General features: G+C 38.7%; 7 protein-coding genes across 10 annotated transcripts; 6 read left to right on the top strand and 1 right to left on the bottom strand.

The window, feature by feature from the left end:
- The first annotated feature begins 496 nt into the window (after positions 1-496).
- Positions 497-3253, top strand: LOC6638839 (serine/threonine-protein kinase polo). Its single transcript, XM_002061844.4, has 5 exons — positions 497-880; positions 1198-1422; positions 1504-2283; positions 2344-2772; positions 2845-3253. The coding sequence occupies exons 1-5, from the start codon at positions 782-784 to the stop codon at positions 3037-3039; spliced, it is 1728 nt and encodes a 575-aa protein (XP_002061880.1). The 5' UTR covers positions 497-781; the 3' UTR covers positions 3040-3253.
- A 405-nt stretch (positions 3254-3658) lies between these two features.
- Positions 3659-4489, top strand: LOC6638840. Its single transcript, XM_002061845.4, has 3 exons — positions 3659-3849; positions 3907-4200; positions 4261-4489. Exons 1-3 carry the CDS (start codon positions 3706-3708, stop codon positions 4468-4470), a joined length of 648 nt encoding a protein of 215 aa, XP_002061881.3. The 5' UTR covers positions 3659-3705; the 3' UTR covers positions 4471-4489.
- A 765-nt stretch (positions 4490-5254) lies between these two features.
- On the bottom strand, positions 5255-12573 carry LOC6638841 (DCN1-like protein 5). Of its 3 annotated transcripts, none has more exons than XM_002061846.3 (6): positions 12151-12573; positions 11577-11637; positions 11217-11509; positions 6133-6478; positions 5854-6061; positions 5255-5788 (listed from the first exon to the last, which is right to left on the bottom strand). In XM_002061846.3, the coding sequence occupies exons 3-6, from the start codon at positions 11321-11323 to the stop codon at positions 5709-5711; spliced, it is 741 nt and encodes a 246-aa protein (XP_002061882.1). In that variant the 5' UTR covers positions 11324-11509; positions 11577-11637; positions 12151-12573; the 3' UTR covers positions 5255-5708. The 3 variants fall into 3 exon arrangements, with proteins under 3 accessions (XP_002061882.1, XP_023037059.1, XP_046867967.1); XM_023181291.2 differs by having other exon boundaries at positions 5358-5788; positions 12130-12573; XM_047012011.1 differs by having other exon boundaries at positions 5358-5788; positions 12174-12573.
- On the top strand, positions 8144-10114 carry LOC6638842 (lysosome-associated membrane glycoprotein 5). The gene is made up of 5 exons (XM_023181286.2): positions 8144-8510; positions 8715-8797; positions 8870-9118; positions 9231-9640; positions 9715-10114. Exons 1-5 carry the CDS (start codon positions 8381-8383, stop codon positions 9755-9757), a joined length of 915 nt encoding a protein of 304 aa, XP_023037054.1. The 5' UTR covers positions 8144-8380; the 3' UTR covers positions 9758-10114.
- Positions 12574-12990: 417 nt separating the features above from the next.
- LOC6638843 (tectonin beta-propeller repeat-containing protein) lies at positions 12991-18221 on the top strand. Of its 2 annotated transcripts, none has more exons than XM_002061848.4 (6): positions 12991-13293; positions 13374-14516; positions 14581-16019; positions 16077-16340; positions 16410-17688; positions 17758-18221. In XM_002061848.4, the coding sequence occupies exons 2-6, from the start codon at positions 13464-13466 to the stop codon at positions 17794-17796; spliced, it is 4074 nt and encodes a 1357-aa protein (XP_002061884.1). In that variant the 5' UTR covers positions 12991-13293; positions 13374-13463; the 3' UTR covers positions 17797-18221. The 2 variants fall into 2 exon arrangements, with proteins under 2 accessions (XP_002061884.1, XP_046867948.1); XM_047011992.1 differs by having other exon boundaries at positions 13370-14516.
- A 309-nt stretch (positions 18222-18530) lies between these two features.
- On the top strand, positions 18531-19755 carry LOC6638844 (protein FRG1 homolog). Its single transcript, XM_002061849.4, has 5 exons — positions 18531-18647; positions 18716-18907; positions 18965-19163; positions 19225-19424; positions 19490-19755. The coding sequence occupies exons 1-5, from the start codon at positions 18589-18591 to the stop codon at positions 19635-19637; spliced, it is 798 nt and encodes a 265-aa protein (XP_002061885.1). The 5' UTR covers positions 18531-18588; the 3' UTR covers positions 19638-19755.
- Positions 19756-21554: 1799 nt separating this feature from the next.
- On the top strand, positions 21555-22517 carry LOC6638845. The gene has a single exon (XM_002061850.1). It carries the CDS (start codon positions 21555-21557, stop codon positions 22515-22517), a length of 963 nt encoding a protein of 320 aa, XP_002061886.1.
- The last annotated feature ends 1301 nt before the right edge of the window (positions 22518-23818 follow it).

The raw sequence follows: 23818 nt of genomic DNA, 5'->3' as shown, positions 1-23818 counted from the left end.
TCAAAATTAATTCAAAAAAACCGTTGGTAAGCAATTGTAAAACTTATGTCACTTTTAAATTCACTAAACAGCTCATAGAAAAAAGAGACTTTTTAAGGAAGTGCAAATTTTGAAGTATTGATAAATAACTAAACATTATGGATTTTTGAAACTGCGTTGGCTGCGATTTTTCTGACAAACTAGTTTCAACTTTGAACAAATAATTCCGTTAATACAAGGTTTCCTTACTATCGATAACATCTGATATATAACAACTCTGGGCTTCGATATCTTTAACAACTTTTAATTTAAAATAACAAATCCCAGATGGTTTTTTAAATTTACTACCACTTTTGATTTAATTTCCACGAATAGACATTTATATAAGTGCGTCCAGATAAATGTTGTATTGTTATTTTGATAGAAAATTCGGTACTTCGCAAAAGTAGCAGTGACAAATAGCAGTTACCTGTGATTTACTACCATCGCTAAGGCATTCCTTTTTTTCAAATAAATCGAACGGTTTCGGCGCGTTGTCTGCTTTGTGCCTATTTTTCGTAGTAATTTTTTCTCCTGCTGGTCGTTGCAGCCTTTTTTTGTAGATCTAAGAATTTGATATAAATTCCGTTAAGTTATTGTTAAATTGTGTTTGAGTTTTCATATAATTTGTATTAGCACGTGTGGTAGCACCGTATAAGAGGAGTGAAAGCAACGGAAAAGAAATAATTTTTGTGCTGGTAATTTTGATTTGGTGGAACAGAAAAATAAGCGCAAAGGGCAATACGAGCAAAAAGCAAAAAAGATGGCCGCAAAATCTGATGATAGGACGACGGATATACCGGATCGTCTATATGATTCCACTCAACGTAAAACTTATAGTCGAATGCGCTTCTTTGGCAAGGTGAGTCCTTTGTATGCTGCCGATATGAATGAAAGAGAGGGCGATCCTAAGCCTGGCCAGCCGGCCAGTCAGGTTCAGGTTCCTCCTTTTTTTTTTTTCTTTTCTTGCACACACACACACGCACAAACAAACACACTCTCACACAGATGCACGTGCCTGTAGAGTAAGCTCATATTTATATATGTATATATGTGTGTGTGTGTTTGTTTGTATGAGTGACGCGATTGCCAATCTTTTATGGTCTTTTGGCGGGATGCTTTTAAATGTTATTATATAGAGTGCCCATTTGCCCCATTTTTGTCCTTCCATTTTCGTAGGGTGGCTTTGCCAAATGCTACGAGATCATTGATATCGAGACCAATGATGTTTTCGCCGGTAAAATTGTATCCAAGAAGCTAATGATCAAGCACAATCAGAAGGAGAAGACTGCCCAGGAGATAACTATACATCGTAGCCTCAATCATCCAAATATTGTTAAATTTCATAGCTACTTTGAGGATCCCCAAAATATTTATATAGTGCTGGAGCTATGCAAGAAGCGGGTAAGTGTCCATTGACAACGACTTCCAGCTGATTGAGCTTACATTTTCGATTTCCTCTATAAATATATTTGTATATTTTAGTCTATGATGGAGCTGCACAAGCGACGCAAGAGCATTACGGAATTCGAATGCCGTTATTATATATATCAAATTATTCAAGGTGTCAAGTATTTGCATGACAATCGCATTATCCATCGTGATCTGAAGCTCGGTAATCTCTTTCTGGATGACATGTTGCATGTGAAAATTGGTGACTTTGGCCTGGCCACACGCATTGAATACGAGGGCGAACGAAAGAAAACATTGTGCGGCACTCCGAATTATATAGCACCCGAAATTCTGACCAAGAAGGGGCATTCATTTGAGGTGGATATTTGGTCAATTGGTTGTGTTATGTATACACTGCTTGTGGGTCAACCGCCATTTGAAACGAAAACCCTTAAGGATACCTATTCAAAGATCAAGAATTGTGAATATCGTGTACCCAACTATTTAAGGAAACCAGCAGCTAATATGGTCATTTCCATGCTGCAACCGAATCCTGAGAGTCGTCCCGTAATCGGTGATTTGTTAAACTTTGAATTCCTTAAGGCTACGCCAGTGCCTACATTCTTGCCCAGCTCTTGTTTGACCATGGCACCACGTCTGGGCGCTAACGATACCATCGAAGATCCCAATCATCGCAAGCCATTGGTCGAAATGAATGGGCCAAGGGATGATACACGATTGGAGTCGACGTTCTTGAAAAATAATCTACATGACGCCATCACAGCATCGGCTCAAGTGTGTCGCCACAGTGAGGATTATCGCAGCGATATTGAGAGTTTGCATCAGCAGTTAACCACTTTGATTAATAACAAGGTGCGTCCTTTTCGCCTCCTTCTGTGACGACATTTCCTTATTATCTTTTTGGTCTTTTAGCCCCGCCTTTTGCAAGGCAATCTCGGGGATGAGAACACCGATCCGGCCGCTCAGCCTCTCTTCTGGATCTCCAAATGGGTCGATTATAGCGACAAATATGGTTTTGGTTATCAGCTTTGTGATGAAGGCATTGGCGTTATGTTTAATGACACCACCAAGCTTATATTATTGCCAAATGAGATCAATGTTCATTTCATTGATAGAGATGGCAAGGAAACTTATATGACCACCACGGATTATTGCAAGTCGCTCGATAAGAAAATGAAGTTAATGTCCTATTTCAAGCGCTACATGACCGAGCATCTGGTTAAGGCCGGTGCCAATAATGTGAATATTGAGAGTGATCAGATCTCGCGTATGCCGCATTTGCATTCATGGTTCCGTACCACATGTGCTGTGGTCATGCATCTCACCAATGGCTCGGTGCAGGTAAGCAGCAATTACTTGGCTTGAACCCCACACACACACACTTACTTACTTCTTCACTGTTTTGTGTTGCAGCTTAATTTCTCCGATCACATGAAGATCATATTATGTCCACGCATGAGTGCCATCACTTATATGGATCATGAGAAAAATTTCCGGACATATCGTTTCGCTACCATTGCAGCGAATGGCGTCTCCAAGGATCTATATCAGAAGATGCGTTACGCTCAGGAGAAACTTAGAAAAATGCTGGAAAAGATGTTCATCTGAAAAGGATATATAAGACCCGCTCATCAATCATTTTATCCCATTATCCTCTTTTGTCTATCAACATTTTCTGAATCATTAATTCGTTTTTTTTTTTTGTTTGTTTGGCATGTTTTTGTCTTAAAAAAAGATGCGAAAATGCTTAACCGCCGAAACATCCTTTATAAATACACTCACACACACACACATACACACACACACACACACACACACACACATACACACACACACACACATACACACACACACATACACACACCCACATATACATATATACAAATATACATAAATCGTTCTTTCTATATTTAAATATATGCCTGTTCTATGTTTAACGAAAAACAAATAAAATGATGTATAAACTAAGCAAAAAGAAAAAACAAATATGAGACAACATTATGGAGCATTAGTTAAGTAATCGAGCAGACTGTAATAGCCCTATTAATCGGTATATCCTGTCTGTTTGAGATGAGGGCTCAAAGATATCGCACAAAGTGATTTAATATTTTGATTTCTGGTCTTAAACTTTGTTAAATCATATGAATTGATATATCTTTCAAATAGTAAGTCTCATTATTTGTGTGAAATGAGCTAAAACAATAACAAAAAAAAAAAAAAAAAACAAAAAATACACAAACATAAAACACAAAAAAAAACATTTTTATTAAAACGATGAGTCAAAATGGATCTGTTATTGAGACCGAACCGAAAACCCGCGAAAAAATCGAATATTCAGCACCGATATTTCCAAAAGTTTTACCAGTTGTGATACCCGGTGGCCAATATGATGAGTTGGGTTTCTCTCTGACCGAAAAGGTTTGTCCTAATGAGCTCCACCGAAACGTTTAGCGAACAACTAATCCTTTTCAACAGGTGGCCCTGAGGCAAGCATTTGATTTGATTAAGCCATTTCGCCGTAAGATGGGCAAAGATATATTCTATACCTATTTGGTTCAGCATGAAGACGTAATTGATATATTTCGAAAAAACGGAGATCTCGATGAGAAAATTAATTTAACCGCTTTGCATAAACACGCCCAGACCATGATGCGTACAATACATTTTGTAGTTAATAAGGGACTCGATGACATGCCCTCGTTTCACATGATGGCCCATGATATTGTTAATATCCATGTCGACCATTGGGTGCCTAAGGCCCATGTCCAAGTATGTCAAAAATGATATATATATATAACAGAAATCTTTCAATAACAATGTATATATCAGTTACTGGGCCTTGCCATTCGAGATTATGTGTTGAATGTAATGTCAAATCGTTGCTCTGAATCGTTAATAAGCGGATTCGATAAGGTTCTGAACAAGTTTTTGGGCTGTGGAGAACCTGCACCCAAAATACGTACACACAATCCAGTTGCCTTTCGAGAGGTCTCTGTGTTTGAAATCTCAGACTCCAAAGACAATGAAGTTGTAGAATAAAATTCAATGTGTAATTAAATTTTTAAGTTGTTTGCTTTTACTCTACAAGTTACGGATACGGAGGAACAAATACCGGATAATGTAAAGCCTATGTCTGAAACGAATTCATCTATATTATAACCTATATGACCATCCATTCTAGGATTCCTGGTCTAAAACAAGAAATAAAACCTATGGGAAAGTACAAGGAAACAAAGTCCTCAACTCAACGTCCTGAAATGTATCCAGCCTATAATATAGTACTACTCCCAAAGAAGAGTAAAAAGCTGACCAAAAGAAAAGTTATATTCTCTTTCCATAAGAAAGAGGCCGAACTCAAGGTAAGTTATAATTTTTGACTTAATAAATTTATTAAATAGTCCCCAAAAAATGTTTTTTTGTTTGTTCTGTGGTTCTTTTTCTTGGGTTTCACATGTGTGTTGTTGTTGTTATTATTGTTTTTACTACTTTTACTTCTGATCCATATGTGTGTATAAGGGGGAGGGGGGATTATATGTACTATATACATATATATATATATATATTTCGGATGTATAAGAGATTTGCAAACATTAATTGATTTGCTATTTGACTATCAGTTGTTGGTTTTTTTTCTTGTTTTGCATAATTTTTGTTTATTTATAATTGTTGTTCATTTTCATTTGTTATTGCGCTCTCTATCTCTCTTTGTTTAAAGTTTTCATCATTCATCAGCAGTTTCCCCCGGAAAATTGTTACTGCCCTCTTTTTTTTTTTTTGGGGTGTGTATCGCCTTAAAAATAGAAAATTTGTAATTGTAGTGTTGGTTTTTTTTTGTTGTTTTTTTTTAGTTTTGTTTTTTGTTTAGTTTTAGTTAATATATAAATTATTACATTAAATATATTATCAATAGTGTAGCATTTTGTTTTTTCTTTTATTTCTTGTTTTTATATAGTTGGTTTTTATTTTGCTTTGCCAGTTTGCGACGCAGTCTCTCCAAATGCGATGATTCTCTGTATTTGTTTTTTTTTGTTGTTTTTTTGTGTGTGTGTGTTCTGATGATTGGTGGCGAGAGGGGTTAGTGTGGGGCTATAGGGTGGGTGGATGTGGCGTGTGTGAGGTGTGGTGTGGTGTGTTTGTGTCTTAGATCCGCTGGTCTCGGTATCGGGGGTTTGGTTTTTCGGGTCTCGATCATCGAATAATTATAATCATCATGGTTAGAGCCCAACTGAGCTCTTTTTAATGTTGAACTAGAAATAGGCGACTCGATGCAGAAACTCTCAGCTAGAGCTTGAACTGGCAATGGTCAAGCTTCGCTGCAAGCGCTGCCATTCCACAAATTCATCCAGCATGACAGGCCCTAAAAACAAAGTTAATGTTTCTTAATTGAAATTCATTTTGATTTTTATAGTTTTTACTACTTACATGCTCCATCGATATCGTAATTTGATAAATCATTGCAAATAGTGCGAGAGAATTCCAATATATTACACCACTGATCCTTATTAATTACCTTGTACTTTGATTGCTCTAGGAATTGGGCGAATTGTGGATACAATGGCCAATGTTTACCCAATAGCAACTGCAGCATGGCCTTGGCCGTCATAATATCCATACTACGTTGATCTGAATCCTAAAAAACAAGAGAAAACAGTTAGTTTAAGGAAAAGGGAAAACTGGAATCAGGTATTCGAATTCTTTTACCTTGGCAAAATCGTAGGCATATCTGTAGATACTTTTAAATGAGTTGGGATCGTTGAGTATGCTGCGCAGATAGTCCAGTTTCACAACCATTTTCGCTGCCGAGTCACACTCGAGCTCTGTGAGACCCTTTAACCATTCACGCTGACTGAAAAATCCCATTTGGGTGGCACCCATTTTATAGGCGAGAACCAGCATCACAATATTTTCGGGCTCGACGCCAACATCCTCACAGAATTTCTCCATGCCATCGGGTCCCAATGTTTCCGGTTCATCTGGTGTTGTATACTCCTGGAACCATGTCAGACAACGTTTCTGGCTAAAGCCATCTTCTGCTCTGATATGGCGTCTGCAAGAAGAAAAATGAATAATGCCAAAGCCAAACGAATTCGTTTATCAGAAAGTGTTTTTACTAAATCGATCTCAACGCACTCTGCCATTTTTTTTTGTTTTTTGTTTTTTTGATTGATAGAAATTGCTTCAATTCGATATACAATTTTTGATTTAATAACAATTTGTTTTCTGACTATACTTTTCTCTCATTTGTTTGTGGTTTTGTGTGTTGTTTGTTGTATTTGTTGTTGTTTAATTGTTGAATTGTTGAATCGTTGTGGCCTGTTGCTGCTTTTGTTTTTGTTTGATTTTCAATTCTCTTCTTGTTGTGTATTATGGGGCAACTAAAAATAGCCTATAGTAAACATGAACACGGGGACGACGGCGACGACGACGACGACGACGAGGCCAATGCCAAGAGCAGCAAGCTAAGAGGAAAATAATATACATATATATATATAATTCCCACCAGTCAACCCCAAAAAGATATGACAAAACAAACGCACAGACACTATATATGTATATATATATATATATGTATATAGCTATTGACTGCTGAAAAACGTCCAAATGAATATTTGAAAATTATCCAGTCTATATCTTTTCGTTGCATGTGTCAAGTAATCCGTAACATTTTGTGATTTTTACGAATTTTTTTTAATAGGTCTTTAGTTTTTATGATAAACTGATGCTTATTTTAAAACTCTCAATATTTTTTGAGTCGTTTTAGAGATGTATTTAATCGATCGATTTAAAGATATGTACATATGTATGTATGTATGTACTTCAACGATTTCAAGTACGAAAAACGTGGAAATTTTGCTCCCGATTTACCGGGTTTTTCGGTCCCGGATAATCGGGTCCGGGGTATTTCGAAAACCAGCCCCATTTTAAACACAAGTTGTCAGTTCATGCCTAATAAAATTTTAAACTCAAAACCAAAATGCATAATTATATCATTTAAATATTTCTAGAAATATATATTAGGAATATGATAGAAATGTGTCCGATGGCTAATCTAGTTTAATTGACTCTTGTTCTACAAATTCTAGAAAGCTTATTATCATTCATTGAGTTAAATGTGAACAGTAAATCTATTTTTCCCTTCATATTGACGAAAATTACATAAATTTAAAAAACTATTGCAATAGTTATGTTCTTCCGAATGGCAAAAAGATTCATTTATCACATAAAATCGTTACAAAATCTTTGTTGAAGCAACATTCAATTTGTTTAAAGAATATCTTAATATCAGTTAAACAAATTTAATAAAAAAAAACGCAAAAAAAATGGTAAGTTAAAAGTTAAGCGTGGTGGTAATTAATAAAAAGTTACTTGGATATATAACTTTCAATTGTGCCGATCGACAAGAAACTTACAACGAAAATTAAGGAATGAAAGGATACGCAATGAAAAGAATTTTAAAATGTTTGCACGTATTTTCAGGACAAAAACCATACTAATATAAAATTAATGGTGTTTAATCTTAAAAATAATTGCATAAAATCATCTTTTGTTTAAATTCTTCTCCTCAAAAAAAAAAGGAGAAAAAAAAACACACTTTAAGCTTCCTTCAGTGTATAAAATCGTTAAATGCAAATGCGATTGCGCATAACAAAAGTGAGAGTGAAAAATCGAATTTAAACGGACTGTGTGAAAAGGATGAAGCAAGAGCAGAAAGACGAAGTGGAAGGGACGACGATGACGACGACGACGACGACGAGGAGAACGTTCGGCACGTTTAGGCACATAGAACTAAATGTACGGCCGTATAAGCAGCCAACAGCCAACAGGACACAGTTGTGCGCAGGACCCCAAGCGAAACACACGTCGCAAATTGAAGCTAAATATATCATATCATTTGAAAGAAAACTAAAGTAAAGTAAAGAAAAGAGGAAAAAAAGAAATCAAAGTCAATATGAAAATGCTAAAATTGTCAAATCGAATTGATGCAAATCGAAAGAAAACTTCGTTTGCCTCAATTCTCAATAATCCTTTTAGCCTCAATGTAAGTGGGCTTATTGCTGTTATTTTGGCTTTACTAATGGGTAAGTATATAGTAGCCTGTGTGTGTGTGTGTGTGTTTTTTTTTTGTGGGGGGTTAGGGGGGAAATACGCGTATACAAAATCAATACTGTCGAGGACATACGGCACTCACTGTGTGTGACACACTGACTGAAAAAAGAAAAATTGTGCAATTCTTTCTTTCTTTCTTTTGCCGCCCTCCACCCTTTTAACTTACTTCCTTACAGTATCAGCAACTCAGGGTTTACAATTGAGCGCATTTACAACAAAAACGCCAAGGGTCACCAAATTTACAACCAAAGGGCCATCGGTAAGATTGTGTTATCCACAGATGAGGAGAAGAGTTTTTATTTCCTTTCTTTTTTTTTTTGGTTGTTTTTAGGCCTCGTCAATGAATCATGAAGCGACCACTTCGATTTATCGTTTTAATGCCACAAATGGAATAACCTGCATTTTAATGCAAGTTGACGGTTTAATTGGCATTAAATATCGCAATAAATTGGGTGAGGATGTTGAAGCCGATCTATATATGCCGGATACCCCACAATTGAGTGGCGAATGTGTTGAATCAAATATGGAAATATTAACAATGGATTTTAGGGGTTTCCGTCTATCCATGACATTCAAAAAGGTGCGTGGGTTTTTGTGTTCCTTCATTGTTGTCCCCCCTCCCTTTTTCTATCTATTTTGTGAAAAGGTCACTATTTGACATTTGCTTTTGTTGTTTTTCTTTCTTCCTACAGTCCTCTGGCGGCGAAGGCTGGTATATAAATCTATTTGAGCTGACCTATTCATCATCTAATTCACTTTTTGAGCATCCCGATCGTCCTGGATTGAATGTCAAGCTAACTTCACCTGTGCATCAGCCAATGTTTTTCCCAACGCCAGTGGGTAAATCCTATGTATGCGATAAGGAGAAAACTGTCATTATGTATGCTCCACAAGATTCGGGTGATCAATCGGGGCATATAGCTCGTCTGTATTTGAGAGATTTGCATATGCAAAGCTTCATGTTCAAGGAGAGCGGCAAATGGGGACCATCATTCCATTGCAGTGCCACCGGTTCGTATCGAGATGAGACAGCTCCACTGGCTGTGGGCACAGCCCTGGCCATTGCAGTTCTATTGACCATTTCGGGTTATGGTGGCTGGCGGTAAGTTCATCCCTCTTATAATATACTAAACAAATTCTATATATTTGTTGTTGTCTTTTTTCTTCCCCTTTTAGTTACTTTAAAATCAAGAAGGTCCAATATGGTTCCATGGAGTAAGGATCCAGAACAAAAAACAAAAAGAAAACCAAATAATATTCAAAGAGAAAGGACTAAGGACCTCTCTCTAATTCTCTTGTTTTAACTTATCAACTTATTTTCATCATATCTTTGTCTACATATCCCCCCAAAAAAAGAACAAAAAACAAATGTCACTCTATATATCTCGCGCTCTACTTTTTCTTTCCCGATGTTGGATCGATCTAAGTTAGATAATGATTGTGTATGATTGTATTATGATGATATTGTGTACCAGCGATTAATTGAATGCAACTTAAGATACATATACTATATACATATATGAGAATTGCAAAATGTCTTCCATATCGTTAATGTATAAAAACAAAAACTAAAAGAAACAAGAAAAAAAAGAAACAAAAAAAACCAAAAAAAATTATAGCAAAAACCGTATATAAAAATTATTAAATTATATATATATATACATATAATATATATATATAAAGATATCATGGTTAACCTAAAAGAAAGAAAAATCCTATTGTCATATCATATATATATATATAGATCAAATGTTAGCTGATCTCTTTTTATATTGGTTCCAATTGTTAATGTTCAACTGATGAAAAAAGATGCCAATAAGAACTTTACTATTAAAACAACAACAAAAACAACACACTGTAAATCCAACAAAATCAACCAAAAATTTTGCTGCACCTAAACAATTTTTTTAAATGAAATCTCACACGACACACAATTATTACAATTATCTATTTATAAGAATCTTTTCAAAATTAACAAAACAAAACAAAAAAAAAAACTGTTTGCCAATATATGCCCCATCAAAAAGAAACCAAAAAAAAAAGATTAACTATCGTAACTATCGGAACACTTATCCTTTCAATAAATGCAGTTATCAGAAAACAAACCAAATATTCAAAATCATCTAAAAATCTCATGACTATCAAACTGAAAAATTGTTAGATAATTTCATTAGAGAAAGGCAAATCAGGCGATTGGATGCTACTCAATTCAAGTGATTATCATTATGTATTATTTACATTGAGATATGTAAATATATATTCTCCATTTTTTTGTCTACAGACGAAACGTTGATAATTTTCCATGGAAATGGAGTGAAGTGAAGGTGTCTCACATTTCTGGTTGAAATTCGATTTAGATGTAGCAACTCATTGGTAGTTCTAATGAAAATTGTTTATAGCAAATGCTCAAATTAATTGCCTATACTTCCATATTGATAGACCTGCTTCAATATTATGTAAATATAAAGATGAGCCCACAAAAAAAGAGTGATATTTGACTACCTTATCTTTGCTTATGCCTGGTGCCGTCTATATTCTACTAAGGATTCAGAATCGTATATGTAGTCGTAAGTACTACTTGATGATGTTTGAATTTACATTCTCGATGCAATCCTATTACTGTGATATTTATGGACTAATTTGAGGGGCGGTGGGGGGGGGCGGTTCTTTCGTCTCACCTGCTGCCTTGTTGTGTCGGTATGTTTGTATAGCTGGTGCGGGCTCTCTTTGATTGACTGTCCATATTGTCACCGATTTCAGGAGCTCGACGTTTACCCCGTGGCATGACTTTGTTGTGATGTGTGTTTGATAATAATTCAAAGATAACTCCAGAAAGCGTCAGTCAAAAAAAAAAAAAAACTAAATAAACACAAAGATAGAATAAGAAAGAGAGATTAAGATGGAGAGAGAGTGGGTGAACACTCTTATTTCCTTCTCGGTCTTCTTCTTTCAACAAGAAATTTTGTTGTAGCTGTTGAATGAGAGAGAGAAGGATTATGATTTGATTCTGTTTTAGGATTATATGCAATTAAACTTACCTGCAGTCTTTTCGTTTTACTGTGTATATTAATATGCTTGCAGCTTCATTTAACTGTTTAACTGTTAAATTGGACAAAAAGAAAACAAATCAAGGAAATTTTCGCGTTAAAAATCGTTATTAGTGGACTTCGTTGTCCGGTGTAAGCACACACACATATGCAAAGGAGTATGATTTGTTGCTGGTTACAGTATATGTAGTTATTTTGTCCAGTTAAATATTTTGTTGTCGTTTTGTTTTATATCCGGCACAACTGACATGTGTGTCTAGGGCTGGGGCTCAAATCTGGGGAGCTATTTGCTGCTGCCCGAAATGATTTTTCCCACAAAGGCGACTAAGAAGTTTCACGGGATGCACAGGATATTGTATGTATGTACACACACACACACGCACACCAACCCGCACACAGAATAAGAAGTGCAACTGTATAAGTATGGGTGTGTGTGTGTGTGCATTCGCGTAGTATAATAACAACAACAAATGGACTCTCGCATATATATATGTATGTGTGTGTGTGTGTGGTGGTGTGTAATTGTATGTGTGAAAGTTTTTACTATTTCTATGTATGGAACTACCGGCTGCTTGCAAGGACTTGTACTTTGGGTTCGGGCACTCGGGTTTTCAGCAATCTTTTTCCTCTTTCCTCTTTTTTTTAGGAGCCTTTTATAGAGGTTTGGGTTGCTGTCGGTGTCGGCGGTGCCACTTCGTGGAGCCCAGCAGCAGCAGCAGCTGATATGACTAGCCTGCGCGTGCTCGTTTTTTGTGTTTTTTTTTTGTATTTTTTTTACGTCGCCACGCCGTATAGAATTTTTTGCAGTTGAATTTGCCGTCGCAACTGCAATTTGTTGATGGAAATTATTTCCCTTTGTCACTATTATTTGCACAAATTTTCATGTTTCTGCATGAATGCAGTGCAGGTCGTGTAGTTTATTATAGTTTAAAACTAAAATCTGCTGTTTTTCCACTGCTGTTTCCAGGGTTGGCAAATGCCCATCGATATATTAAGTCGATAACATCGTTATTGTCAACAAATCCTCAAATATCGAAAAGAAACAATCGGAAATCGATTGGAGACCGGCTGCCACTATTTTTTCCTTAACTAACATTGCAACGAAAAGGTGCTGTTAGACGCAACAGCTGTTGATGTTGGCATCACTGCTGAGAGCGCTTGTTGGATTTCAACACTCTCTTGTCGTTCTCTTTTGGTCGATGTTCGACTCTTTTGTTGCATGTTCGACTCTATTGTCGGAGTTCGACTCTTTTGCTCGACTGAATGGTCGGAGTCTGACTCCTTTACCTGATGTTGGTACTATTTTTCACGATTTTTACTCTTTTGTTCGAAGTTAGGGACTCTTTTGCATGAACTACGCTCTTTTGTTGCATGTTGGACAGACATGACAACATGTTCAACAGAGCAATCAAACATATGTTTTTTGTTTTGTAAAAAATTGTAAATATATAAATGTTGTAAGTGCTGGTAAAATTCGTGAATTGGAAAATATAGTGCGAACGGAGTGTGTGTGTAATAACGGTAGTGCTAAACCCAATGTTAAATTAAAACATTGACTATTTTAACGGCCGATGATAAAAAGGAAAAACGGTAAATCCAACCGAAGTCTGGGTGGATAAATCAATTATTTGGGGTAATTTCGTTTTAAGTCAAAAGGAAAAAAGTCATGGAATAAATGAAAAAAGTTACAGCAACAACAGCAGCAGAGGTAAGAATGGAAAAGCAAATATTTTTGCAAAGCATGTTTATCAACAAAGTATTTGTTTTTTTTTCTCCTTGCCCAGGAAGGCTGGGTCTGGGTTTTTAAAACCATCTCATTATCTTTTCTTGTAACTAGACAAGACTAGTGCTTCCCCCCATCAAAGACTAGATAAGATTATGCCTTGCAGCTATTTATTTGCTACGAGTAGCGAGGGACGCGTATATACGCTCTCCACTAGCTCGGGAGCATGGCGCGAATTCCCCTACCTGGGATTGGAGTTCAAAAAAATCTGTGCTGTGACCAATTATATGTGGGCCATAGGCGGCGATCGTCAGGTTTATGTGCATGTCCATGGCCTGGATGTACCCATACGGGTGCGTGAGGAATCTTTTGAGAATGAACGATGGCTGCCAATTGAGGGTTTCTCGAAAACTCTGTTACCCACCGATCGATACAGATACTCTTCGGCCGATGGCAGTGTGGAGAGAAGTGTGGATAAAATACGTTTACCTTCAATGGCTTGGCAGTGGGATGGAGATTGGCATTTGGATTTAGAATTAGATGGCCAACAGTTGGCCGAAGATGGCTGGATGTATGCTTTGGATTTTCCGGCATCCTATTCTGCCAAAAAGTCCTGGAACTCGTATGTTCGTCGTCGAAAGTGGATACGCTTTCGGCGCTATGCAGCGCTCAATAGCTGGTGTGCTGTGGCCCCTTTGCACAAAGATCCTACACAAGAGCCCTTCATTGATGTAGCCATTGGGGGAGTTAATGTGCCAAATGCTCCAGCCGGCACACTTTGCGTCTGGGCTATTACGGCGCACGGAAGGGCCATGTTTCGTACCGGGGTAACAGCCACATCGCCCGAGGGATTACGCTGGACAGCCATACCCACGCCGACGGGAAGTGAACTGGCCCAGATTAGTGTGGGAGCAACTGGTTTGGTCTGGGCTGTTCTCTACAACGGCCGTGTCATCGTTCGCACTGGGGTAAGCCGGGATAATCTCTCCGGCGAGGCTTGGCTGGATGTTAAGACACCGGGACCACGGATCGTTCATGTTTCAGTGGGCACAGATGCCGTTTGGTGTGTAACCAATGATCATCATGCCTGGTTTCGACGCGGCATAAAAGGCGAAGCGGCTGGCATTAGCGAGGACTCGGCCATAGGTAAGGGCTGGGTGGAAATGGTGGGCAATATATCCATGATCTCTGTGGCTCCTAATGATCAGGTAAGAAAATACTTATTTTCTTCCTCTCTCTCGCTCTTTAAATAAATAAATCATTTAACTTTAGGTCTTTGCCGTGGGAGCTGCTGATCGAGCTCTTTATTATCGATCAGGTGTAACCTCCGCTGATCCCACCGGCAAGAAATGGCGCCAAATCCAATGCCCCATGCAAATAAGTCGCACTTCTAGTTCCATGTCCATAGTTTCGCGCAAAAGTGGCGGCAGTAGTTCTACACCTGGCTCTAAACATCAGAGTTTCTCCAATCTCTACTCCAAAGAGAAGGAGAAAGGTGTTGTCGAAACATGCGCTGTAATTGAGACGGTATTGCCAAGTCCCGGTGGCAGTGGCAGCACCGGAGGAGTCTCTAGTAATGGCCGTCTCAAGCATGAACGTTGGAAGCTGAGTGCCGATTCCCCACCCACTATTGGTAGCTTGAATCTAAATGATCGTCATAAACATAGGACAGCGGCCGCCTTAAGGGATTCCTCTACGGGCCATGCTTCCAGTGCTCCGGCTGCCGATGTGGCAGAGGTGACTGGCAAATTTGAGACACAATTGAAAAATCCACGAGCCTGGTCACCTGTACGCAGTGTGGGCTCAGTGGTTGGCACTGAGGCACATCCGGAAAGCGATTCGGCTGTCTTTGAATCCGATTCGGCCCATCACGGTTCGGATGTTTTTCTAGGCGAGGATGATGATCATACAGGCTCCCAATTCTGGACCGAGTGTGGCATCCTTTGGAGTTGTGTGGCCACTGGAGCTGTATGTTTGGATGTCGCCAATTTACCCAATTGGTTTAATGAGCAATCATCTAATGATAGTCAAGTTGATATCAATGCCAATTGGCGGAAAGATATCTTAACTAAACTACAATTACGACAGCAAAGATTGGCCAAAATGCAGGAAATGGCCAAATTCGAAAAGGCTGTCGAATTATCATCGTGGATCAAATCGTCGGATGCACGGTATCAGCGTCCTGGCGGCGAATACGAAGACTGCATCATTGAGCTGGAATGGGTCAGTGGTGCGAGTGGTGTGAGTTCCTCAACCACCGGTGCCACCGGAGCCACCGCTGACACTAATGACTCCGGCACCTTCACTGTGCTCAGTCACGATGGTTCATCAACCAAAATTCAATTTCCCCTCTCCGACATCACCTGTGTGCAATGTTGTAGTGAGGCCGGGTCTCCGCGTCTGGCCATACATGCACCACATTTGCCGGTCAATTGTACGCCAGTGAAACTTCAATTTCCCAGCGATGCCGAAATGGAAGATTGGCTCTCCCACTTATCCTCAGTGTGCAGTCAAATAAATACACTGATGGGCAAACCGGCAAGCAATTCCATTTGGTTAACTAGCGACCTGGGCGATGTTTTCGTATTCGATGCGGCCAACATGAAGACCCAGCAAATGGACAAAAACATAGCCGGAGATGCCGGAGGTTATGTGGAACGTATGGATGTTTCTACATGTGAAACTCCCTACTATAATACGCTTTATAATGGGTAAGACATGAATATAATATACACAGGGATTCAATTAATTCTATAAATCTCTTCTAGGATGCCATGCGGCACAGAATTGGAGATTTCCGGCTGTGTCTATGATGATGCCGATCAAATTCGTTTCGATTTGCAATGTCATTCAACGGTGCGTGTCCTGCCCCATCGTGTGGAGAAGCATCGTGTGATTGCTATGCATTTGAATCCACGTTTTAATGAACGCACTACAGTGCTCAATTCCATGAAGGCCTCGGAATGGCTAGAAGAGATACGCAATGATAAGATGGTCTTTGCTCCAGGTGCCACATTCACATTAAAGATTAGGTAAATGAATCAGCATTGCTTTTCTCATTGTTAAATATGTAATAATCCCCATGTTGTTCCTTTTGGCAGGGCCCTGCAAAATCACTATGAGATCAAGGTGAATAATATTCCGTATGCCGATTACAAATACCGCACAGATCCAGAAGCAGTTACACGTCTATATGTGAGTGGTAGGGTTAAGTTGTTCAACATATTGTATCGTTGTCCCTCGCTCATTGTGTCCATGGAACAGATGCATTGGCGTCAAATGGGCGGACATGTGAAACGTGTCTATAATAGCGGGGTGGATGTGATTTGGGGTATTTCATGCGATAATACCGCTTGGGTCTACAATGGCGGTTGGGGTGGCATGTTCCTCAAGGGTTTGGAGGGTTCGGGCAAGATAAATCCCATGATTGACACTCACACCTATTATGTGTATGAGAATCAGAGATGGAATCCTATCAGTGGTTTTACAGCCAAAAGTCTGCCCACCGATCGTCACATGTGGAGCGATGCCACTGGACGACAAAAACGAAGCAAAGAGCACACGAAATTGCTCTCAACGCACTGTGAATGGATCTCGGATTGGGCCATAGATTACAATATACCAGGAGGAGCGGATAAAGAAGGCTGGCAATATGCCATTGATTTTCCAGCGGCCTATCATGCTCACAAAAAGCTCACCGATTGTGTCCGTCGACGTCGCTGGATGAAGAAATGTCGCTTAAGCAGCAGTGGTCCGTGGCAGGAATTGAGTCAATCCAAAATTTTAGATGCTGCCCTTCAAGTGTTGGACGACGATGTCGATAGCGTATGCAATGTGGATGATGCTCCAGTTACCGCCTGGGCTATAGCCTCCAATGGCGATGTTCTGATCCGACATGGTGTGAGTACACTAAATCCACGTGGCGATGCTTGGGAGCATATTGCCAGCGATCAGCCATTAATAGCCATTAGTGTGGGTCCAACTGGTCAGGTGTGGACAGTGGCCCGCAATGGCATGGTCTTCTTTCGCTATGGCATCACTCGGCAGAATCCCTGTGGTGATGCTTGGCAACAGATCGAGGCTCCAGCGGGTGTCAATTTCAAGGCAATAAGTGTGGGTAGATCTGGCATTTGGGCGTTGGACAATCAACAAAGGCTGGCCGTTCGTAAGGAGATAACACGCACTTTTCCCGAGGGCTCCCATTGGCAATTTCTTCCAAACGCTGTCAACATTCCGCCACATACAGAAACCCATTGTGGCTTCCGGTCAGTATCGGTGGGCAAAGAGGTTTGGGCTGTCTCTCTCAATGGCATAATTTGCCGACGCTGCGGCATCACAAAGGAGAATCCAGCTGGAGTGGGCTGGAATCTTGGTGTGGCTGTAAGTAATCTACTTTACGTATTTGTCATAGATCAGTCTAATTGAAATCTATTTTTTCTCTTTTTGCAGGGCCAATGGCAACATGTTTCCGTTGAAGGTTATTTGTAAAGGCCATCTATGTCTATGTCTAGTTTCTATTTTCATAAATTAATTTCCTAGTTATTTTGAGCTATTGCTATATACATATTTATACAATTCCTGGCATAATGTATGCACAATATGTATGCTTAAGACACATATAATCGTATATTCTTGTATTCCATTGTACGTGTGTACATAGATTTATGAAATAAGTTTAAAAGTTGTAAATTACTTTACCCATTATTGATCTGATCAGAACTACGATATTCTCAAATACTAAATTATGATTACGCTTGCCATTTAGTTTCATGCGTATGCCAATTTTAATATTTATATTTGCCTAAGTTAAACCTAATTCTAGTCTCTATTTTCCAATTGTCATTCCCTAAATGTGATTATGAATATACATGAATGTACTAAATAAAAAGTATTTATGAAATTGCTTCAAAAAACATTTTAAATTAAAAGACAGTTATTCATGAACTGCGATACTTTTCCTTTCTGTTTTTCGAAGGCATTTGTTTTTAGACATTAAATTTATCAACTGAAAGATCAGTGAACAGTGTTTGCTGAATTGCTTTTTATTTGTTAAGTGATAATTTAATTTTTAAATTTCTGGATTTTGTGTGTTAATATTGTGTGACCATCAAACAACTTAATATAAAATTGTGTGGTCACACTGACCCGAATCAATGAAGTTGTTTGTTGGTCACACTGGTGAAAGTAAATAAATATTAGCACAGTTTTGTAATTTGTTGCACACTAGTTAAAATAAATAAATATTAATACAGTTTTGTTATTTGTTGAACATTTTGTACAATGTCCGCCTATGATAACATTCGCATTAAAAAGTTGGTCTTGAAGGGCGAGAAGCACAAGTAATATATATAAATTATAAATGTTAAAATCGCATTCCATTCGCATACTTTTAACATCTGTATTATAGAAAAAGCAAGAAACGCAAGAGAGATAAGGAGCACAATGATAAACCAGAGGGCAGTAAAAAACCAAAAACTCAAATTGATCAGGACGCCGAAGACCATGGCGGTTGGTGGTCAACTAAGGCGGCAGTGGACATAACGGGAACTGTGGCCATAGAGTTTGGTGAGCGCTGTTACCTCAAGGCTCTGGACAATGGGTAATAAGTTGTTATTCCACATTGGATCAATAGTACTGCAATTCATCTATTTTGTAGTTTATTCACTTTGGGAGCTCCACATAATCAGGGTGATGGTCCAGATCCTGAAGAGATTTTCACAGCATTTCCCATTAATGAGCAAAAAGTGTCGTTTAAGTCAGGCTATGGAAAGTACTTGAAGATTGAAAAAGATGGAATGATAACAGGACGATCTGAGGCTGTTGGAAGCATGGAACAATGGGAGCCAGTCTTTGAGGTAGGTCATTTCGGGAAAACCATTAAATATAACAAATTACAAATTTAGTGTTTCTTTATAGGGTCGCCGAATGGCTCTACTAGCCGAAACGGGTCACTTTATGTCCATTGATCCCGAAGATGATGCTTGTGTGGCTTTGCGTAAGAAAGTTGGGGAACATGAAATCTGTGTAGTACGTAGTAATGCAGCACGCAATGTGGTCATTGATGAAGAACCCAAAGAGGAGAAGGGCGATTTAGTGGAAGTTGAAAAGAATTATGTGTACGTATGGACACATGCAAATTGTATGCAATCTGATATTTCATAATTTTTTATTATTTTCTTAGCAAAAAGTTTCAAAAGTTCCAGGACAAAAGAATGCGGATTAATCAGAATGGCATTAGGGAGCTGGTTGCTGCCAAGGCCGATGGATCTCTGCATGAAACTCTATTGGATAGACGCAGTAAAATGAAGGCAGATCGTTATTGTAAATAAGTCGTTGGATGATATTAACATACACACACACAAAACACAATAACTAATTTTAGTTCTTTAACAAGGAATACAAATCCGACACATAAAATAAAGGTATTTTTTATTACCATTAAAACTATATGCATACATACATCTTACAGAAAATGTGTCTTAAAATGTGAATCATTTATATAAGCAAACAAATCTGAAGACAAATTTTATCCCATAGTTACGATTTTACTTAGTTTTTAAATGAATTAAGCGACTATTCAGTAACAGAAATCAAATACGTCTACGAAATTTTTGCATTACCGTTCTGTACTTATGTACTTACTCTTTAAGATATAATAAGCTAATTATAAATAGATATAAGAAGAGACTAGCATTTGACATTCGATTATGTTGCTTCTGATTCATTCATGAAGTTGAGAAGCTATTAATCATATGCTTTGTAACATTTTGTGATTTGGCTAAAAGGATTCAGTTGGCAATCAGTTGATAGTTTGTATTAGCAAATGTCCGGCAAATCTTTTTCACCACCATCGTTGCCGCCACCGCCACCTTCACCGCTGCCGTTATCACCCTCCCTTTGTCATGCTCCTACAGACGGCGGCGCGTCATAACAGACGAACCACCCAAGCCACCCCCTTGATGATGGTCCTCCCATGTTGTTGTTGGTTGTTGGCGGCGGTAAACAACCACCATTTGCTTTCGCTCCAGTTTCTCTCTTTGCTCTTTGTCACTCTCTCTCATTCTCGCTTTGTCTCTCCTCTCCATCTCCTTTGTCTTGCTCACTCACTGCGCACTCCTCACACCCGTGTGTGCCAGTGCGCCTTTCGCTTTTAACAGGGTAAACCCTCCTGTCTCCTGTCTAGTGTCTCGTGTCTCGAGTCTCATGCTCGTGCTCGTGCTCGTGTCGTGCGCTCGTGGCTAGTTTCAGTTTGCACTGTGGCTGTAGGATTTAAGTCGCGTGCCTGTCAGTTTGTTGTCGTCGCCGTACGTGGGTGAAAGTCCATTTTCAGACTGTCGCATGCCCATTTCCAACTTTCTAATAGAATATATTTGTGGGAAATTTTGCCGGCTTTGCGCGTTTCAAATATTTTTTTTAAGAGTGAATCTCAATTGTGCTACTAGTGGTGAAGTGGCACTCGAAAAATTGTCAAAATTCAATTTGTTTTACCATTTGCCAACAACAAAGTGAACACAAAACCAAAAAAAGGTCCTTTATATTGTCATGACGTTCATTTGGCCGGGCAAATTGAAACCATTTTCATAAAGTGTTCTCCAAAACAAAAATACTTTTCCTGTATGAACATTAAGTTTTCGAAAAGAACGAAAAAAAAAAAACCAAACGAAAAGGAAACAACAACAAAAGTGGATTTAATTTTGGGTAAGCGATCGTACAAATTATATGCAAATGAAAAAGAAAATCAAAATTTTGTCTGTCTGGCGGTACTTAAACATTATTGTTTTGTTCGGGTGGTGTTCTCAGGATATTTGCCAGCAAATATATTTTGAGGGTGTGTTTTTTTGAAATTGCCGCATGGACGGACAGGAGGACAGGTCACAGGTATGGGTTAATCAATTCTCTAGCAAGGATAACAGACTGCATTAGTCTGTTTCATTTTTGTGCGATTTCTTTTTTTTTCGTATAAAAAGAGAAATTTACTAAACTGTTGAACTAGTTAGCCTTGTGTGTGAAATGTCAAACAAAAATGTTATGATACTAAAGTTCTCTACACAATTTCTTCACTATTTCATCAGATCTTGGAAAAGAAACATAGAAAATAAATCTAGAAAATAAAATTAGTTAAAAACTATTCCAAAACAAAAGTCACAAAAATTTTAATTTTATTTTATTTTTTCTTTGATTATATCCTGCTTACGTTTTTGAAAAATTTCTATAAAATTAATACTTTTATTATTTGAAAAAAAAAAATGAGTGAACCGCGCGAGGACCAGACAACAAACAACAATACACCGAATCCTTTTGCTGAGATTGTGGAGATGGCAAATGCAACAGAGATGTCCACAAAGGAAGCCTATTTTGCCAGTCTGCGGGAGTGGGCCAAGCAAGCATATATTGCCCAAACCGCAATGCCCATCTGGTGTTGTCCTGCTTGCAACTGGCCGTCGACTGTGCATGCAGGGACTGTGGATGCAGGGACTGTGGATGCCGGGACTTCAACTCCACAATCAGATTCGCATCCAGATGGATCATTCCCAATTGCAATGCTGTTAAATGCCGATCAGTTGGTGCAGTCTCCGGGTGGCTATCACTATTCAGTGGCTCCAATGGCAAAACGTTTCTTGGCCGAATTTATAGATATAATGATCACACTTTTCATCAAAGTCTTCGTGATGATAATGTTGCTGAATTTCGTTGAAATGGAATTCGGCAGGGAGGAGATGCAAATGGCTCTGGAAGAGGAATTTGCCTTTGGCTTTACAAGAACTTCCTCAGATCTATGGATCATTAATTTGATAGTCGCAATACTAGCATGGGTATTTGAGGCTGTCTGCGGTTCAGCCACACCGGGCAATCGTATTATGCAGCTCCGTATCCTTAAAGTGAAGACTGTAATGTATCTTCGAGATGGCTACGAGCCGGACTACCAGGATTTTGTCAACTTTCAAAACGATGAACCATTGCATGTGCTGATATATCCGATCGAGACGCCTAGTGTACTGCGTATGTTTTTGCGTGCTGTGTTAAAGCACATAATAGTTCGGGCATTTTTTGACAGAGTGCTATTGGTCATCTTGTTACCCTTGTCGGTTGTGGTAATGTTCTATAATTACAATCGCTCCATTCACGATGTTCTGACGTCAACAATTGTGGTGGAGAAGAAGCCGAACCATCCCTATCGTTTTCAGGTCCCAATGCGGCAGCGCCAGTAGAGAAGAGGACGACCCTGAGATGAAAGATTATTTCTACACATAAAAAATAAACCAAAAGCCGTCCGAATTAGAAACCCTGTGTTGTCTTCTCTTCTCTTACTGGTTTAGGTCGATCTGTAGAATCTGCATTGAATAGTTGTCCCATTGTTTGAATTCTGATTTAAAGCGTTGAAAACCGCCAATTGCCAATGGAAAAATGGAAAAATCTTGTAAGATTTGTGTTTTCTTTTTGTCGGTTGGCTGGGGAAACATTAAATTGAATTGTACATTTGCTTTGACAGAGCTCAAACGTTTTCCTTTTCAATTTGCCTTTTGTGTTGTCTTTTGTCCATTGTGATGGCGAAAGAAAGCAGCAAGAAAGTAGGAGGAAAAAGAGGATGAGAGAGCAACCAGAGCGGAACAAAGTCACTCAAAAGACAGATTGAAATGGATAATCAGACAAAGAGTTGAAATCTGACAGAATTTTTTTTCTCTTTCGCTGTTTTCTTGTACAATTTGGTTTGAAAGCCATTTTAGATTTTAAAAACCTAAAGTATAAAAAGGGTTTCTTATTTTTATTAACAATTTAGTGGTAAAAATAAAAATGGAGAATAGGCCATTAAAGAAAATCCCTTCGAAATGGTTTCGATAGACTCAGATTTATCATACTAACACTTGAAATTCAAAATCACAACACGCTGACAATTTACCTGTAGGTGAATGTGGAATATTTATGTGCTTATGCTGCAACTCGACTATCTCCATCTTCATCTGTCGCTGTCTCTGTCCTGGTTCTGGTACGGGGTCAGCACATTCGTTTTATCCTAAAAACATCAGTAGAAAGAGAGAAGAGCATATGCAATTTGTACCCTGTGGGGATACCATCCATCCACCTGGTATGAAAACAAAGTGAAGTGAAAAACGTAATGAATGAGCGTCCGTCCAAGGACCAAGACCAGGACCAGGACCAGAACCAGGTAACGGTAACGATTGGAGTGCGCAGACTTCCGTGAGGGTGGACCCCGTGTATTCACAAATATATACTACCCCCAAAATAAACCCCTATAGGGCGTCTCTGTGTGTGTGTGTGTGTGTGTGTGTGTGTGTGTGTGTGTGTGAGTGTGTGTTGGTTTGAACATATGGTGAGTGGCGAGAAAAGAGTATAACTCTAACTTTACTTTATTGTTTGGTTCCCTATTTCCTTCACATTTTCTCACTTGGAGTTAATGCGGGGTTAATAGCCATCCACATACATACGTGTAAGATTCCTTTCTTCCATTCGAGCAACAGTGAAAAGGTCTCGTATTTTGAATTTTTATAAG

This window comes from Drosophila willistoni (genome assembly GCF_018902025.1).
Source record: "Drosophila willistoni isolate 14030-0811.24 chromosome XR unlocalized genomic scaffold, UCI_dwil_1.1 Seg144, whole genome shotgun sequence".
In the NCBI taxonomy this organism is placed as follows: domain Eukaryota; kingdom Metazoa; phylum Arthropoda; class Insecta; order Diptera; family Drosophilidae; genus Drosophila; species Drosophila willistoni.
Note: the sequence above shows the minus strand (reverse complement) of the source record. Positions and strands in the feature narration are given on the sequence as shown.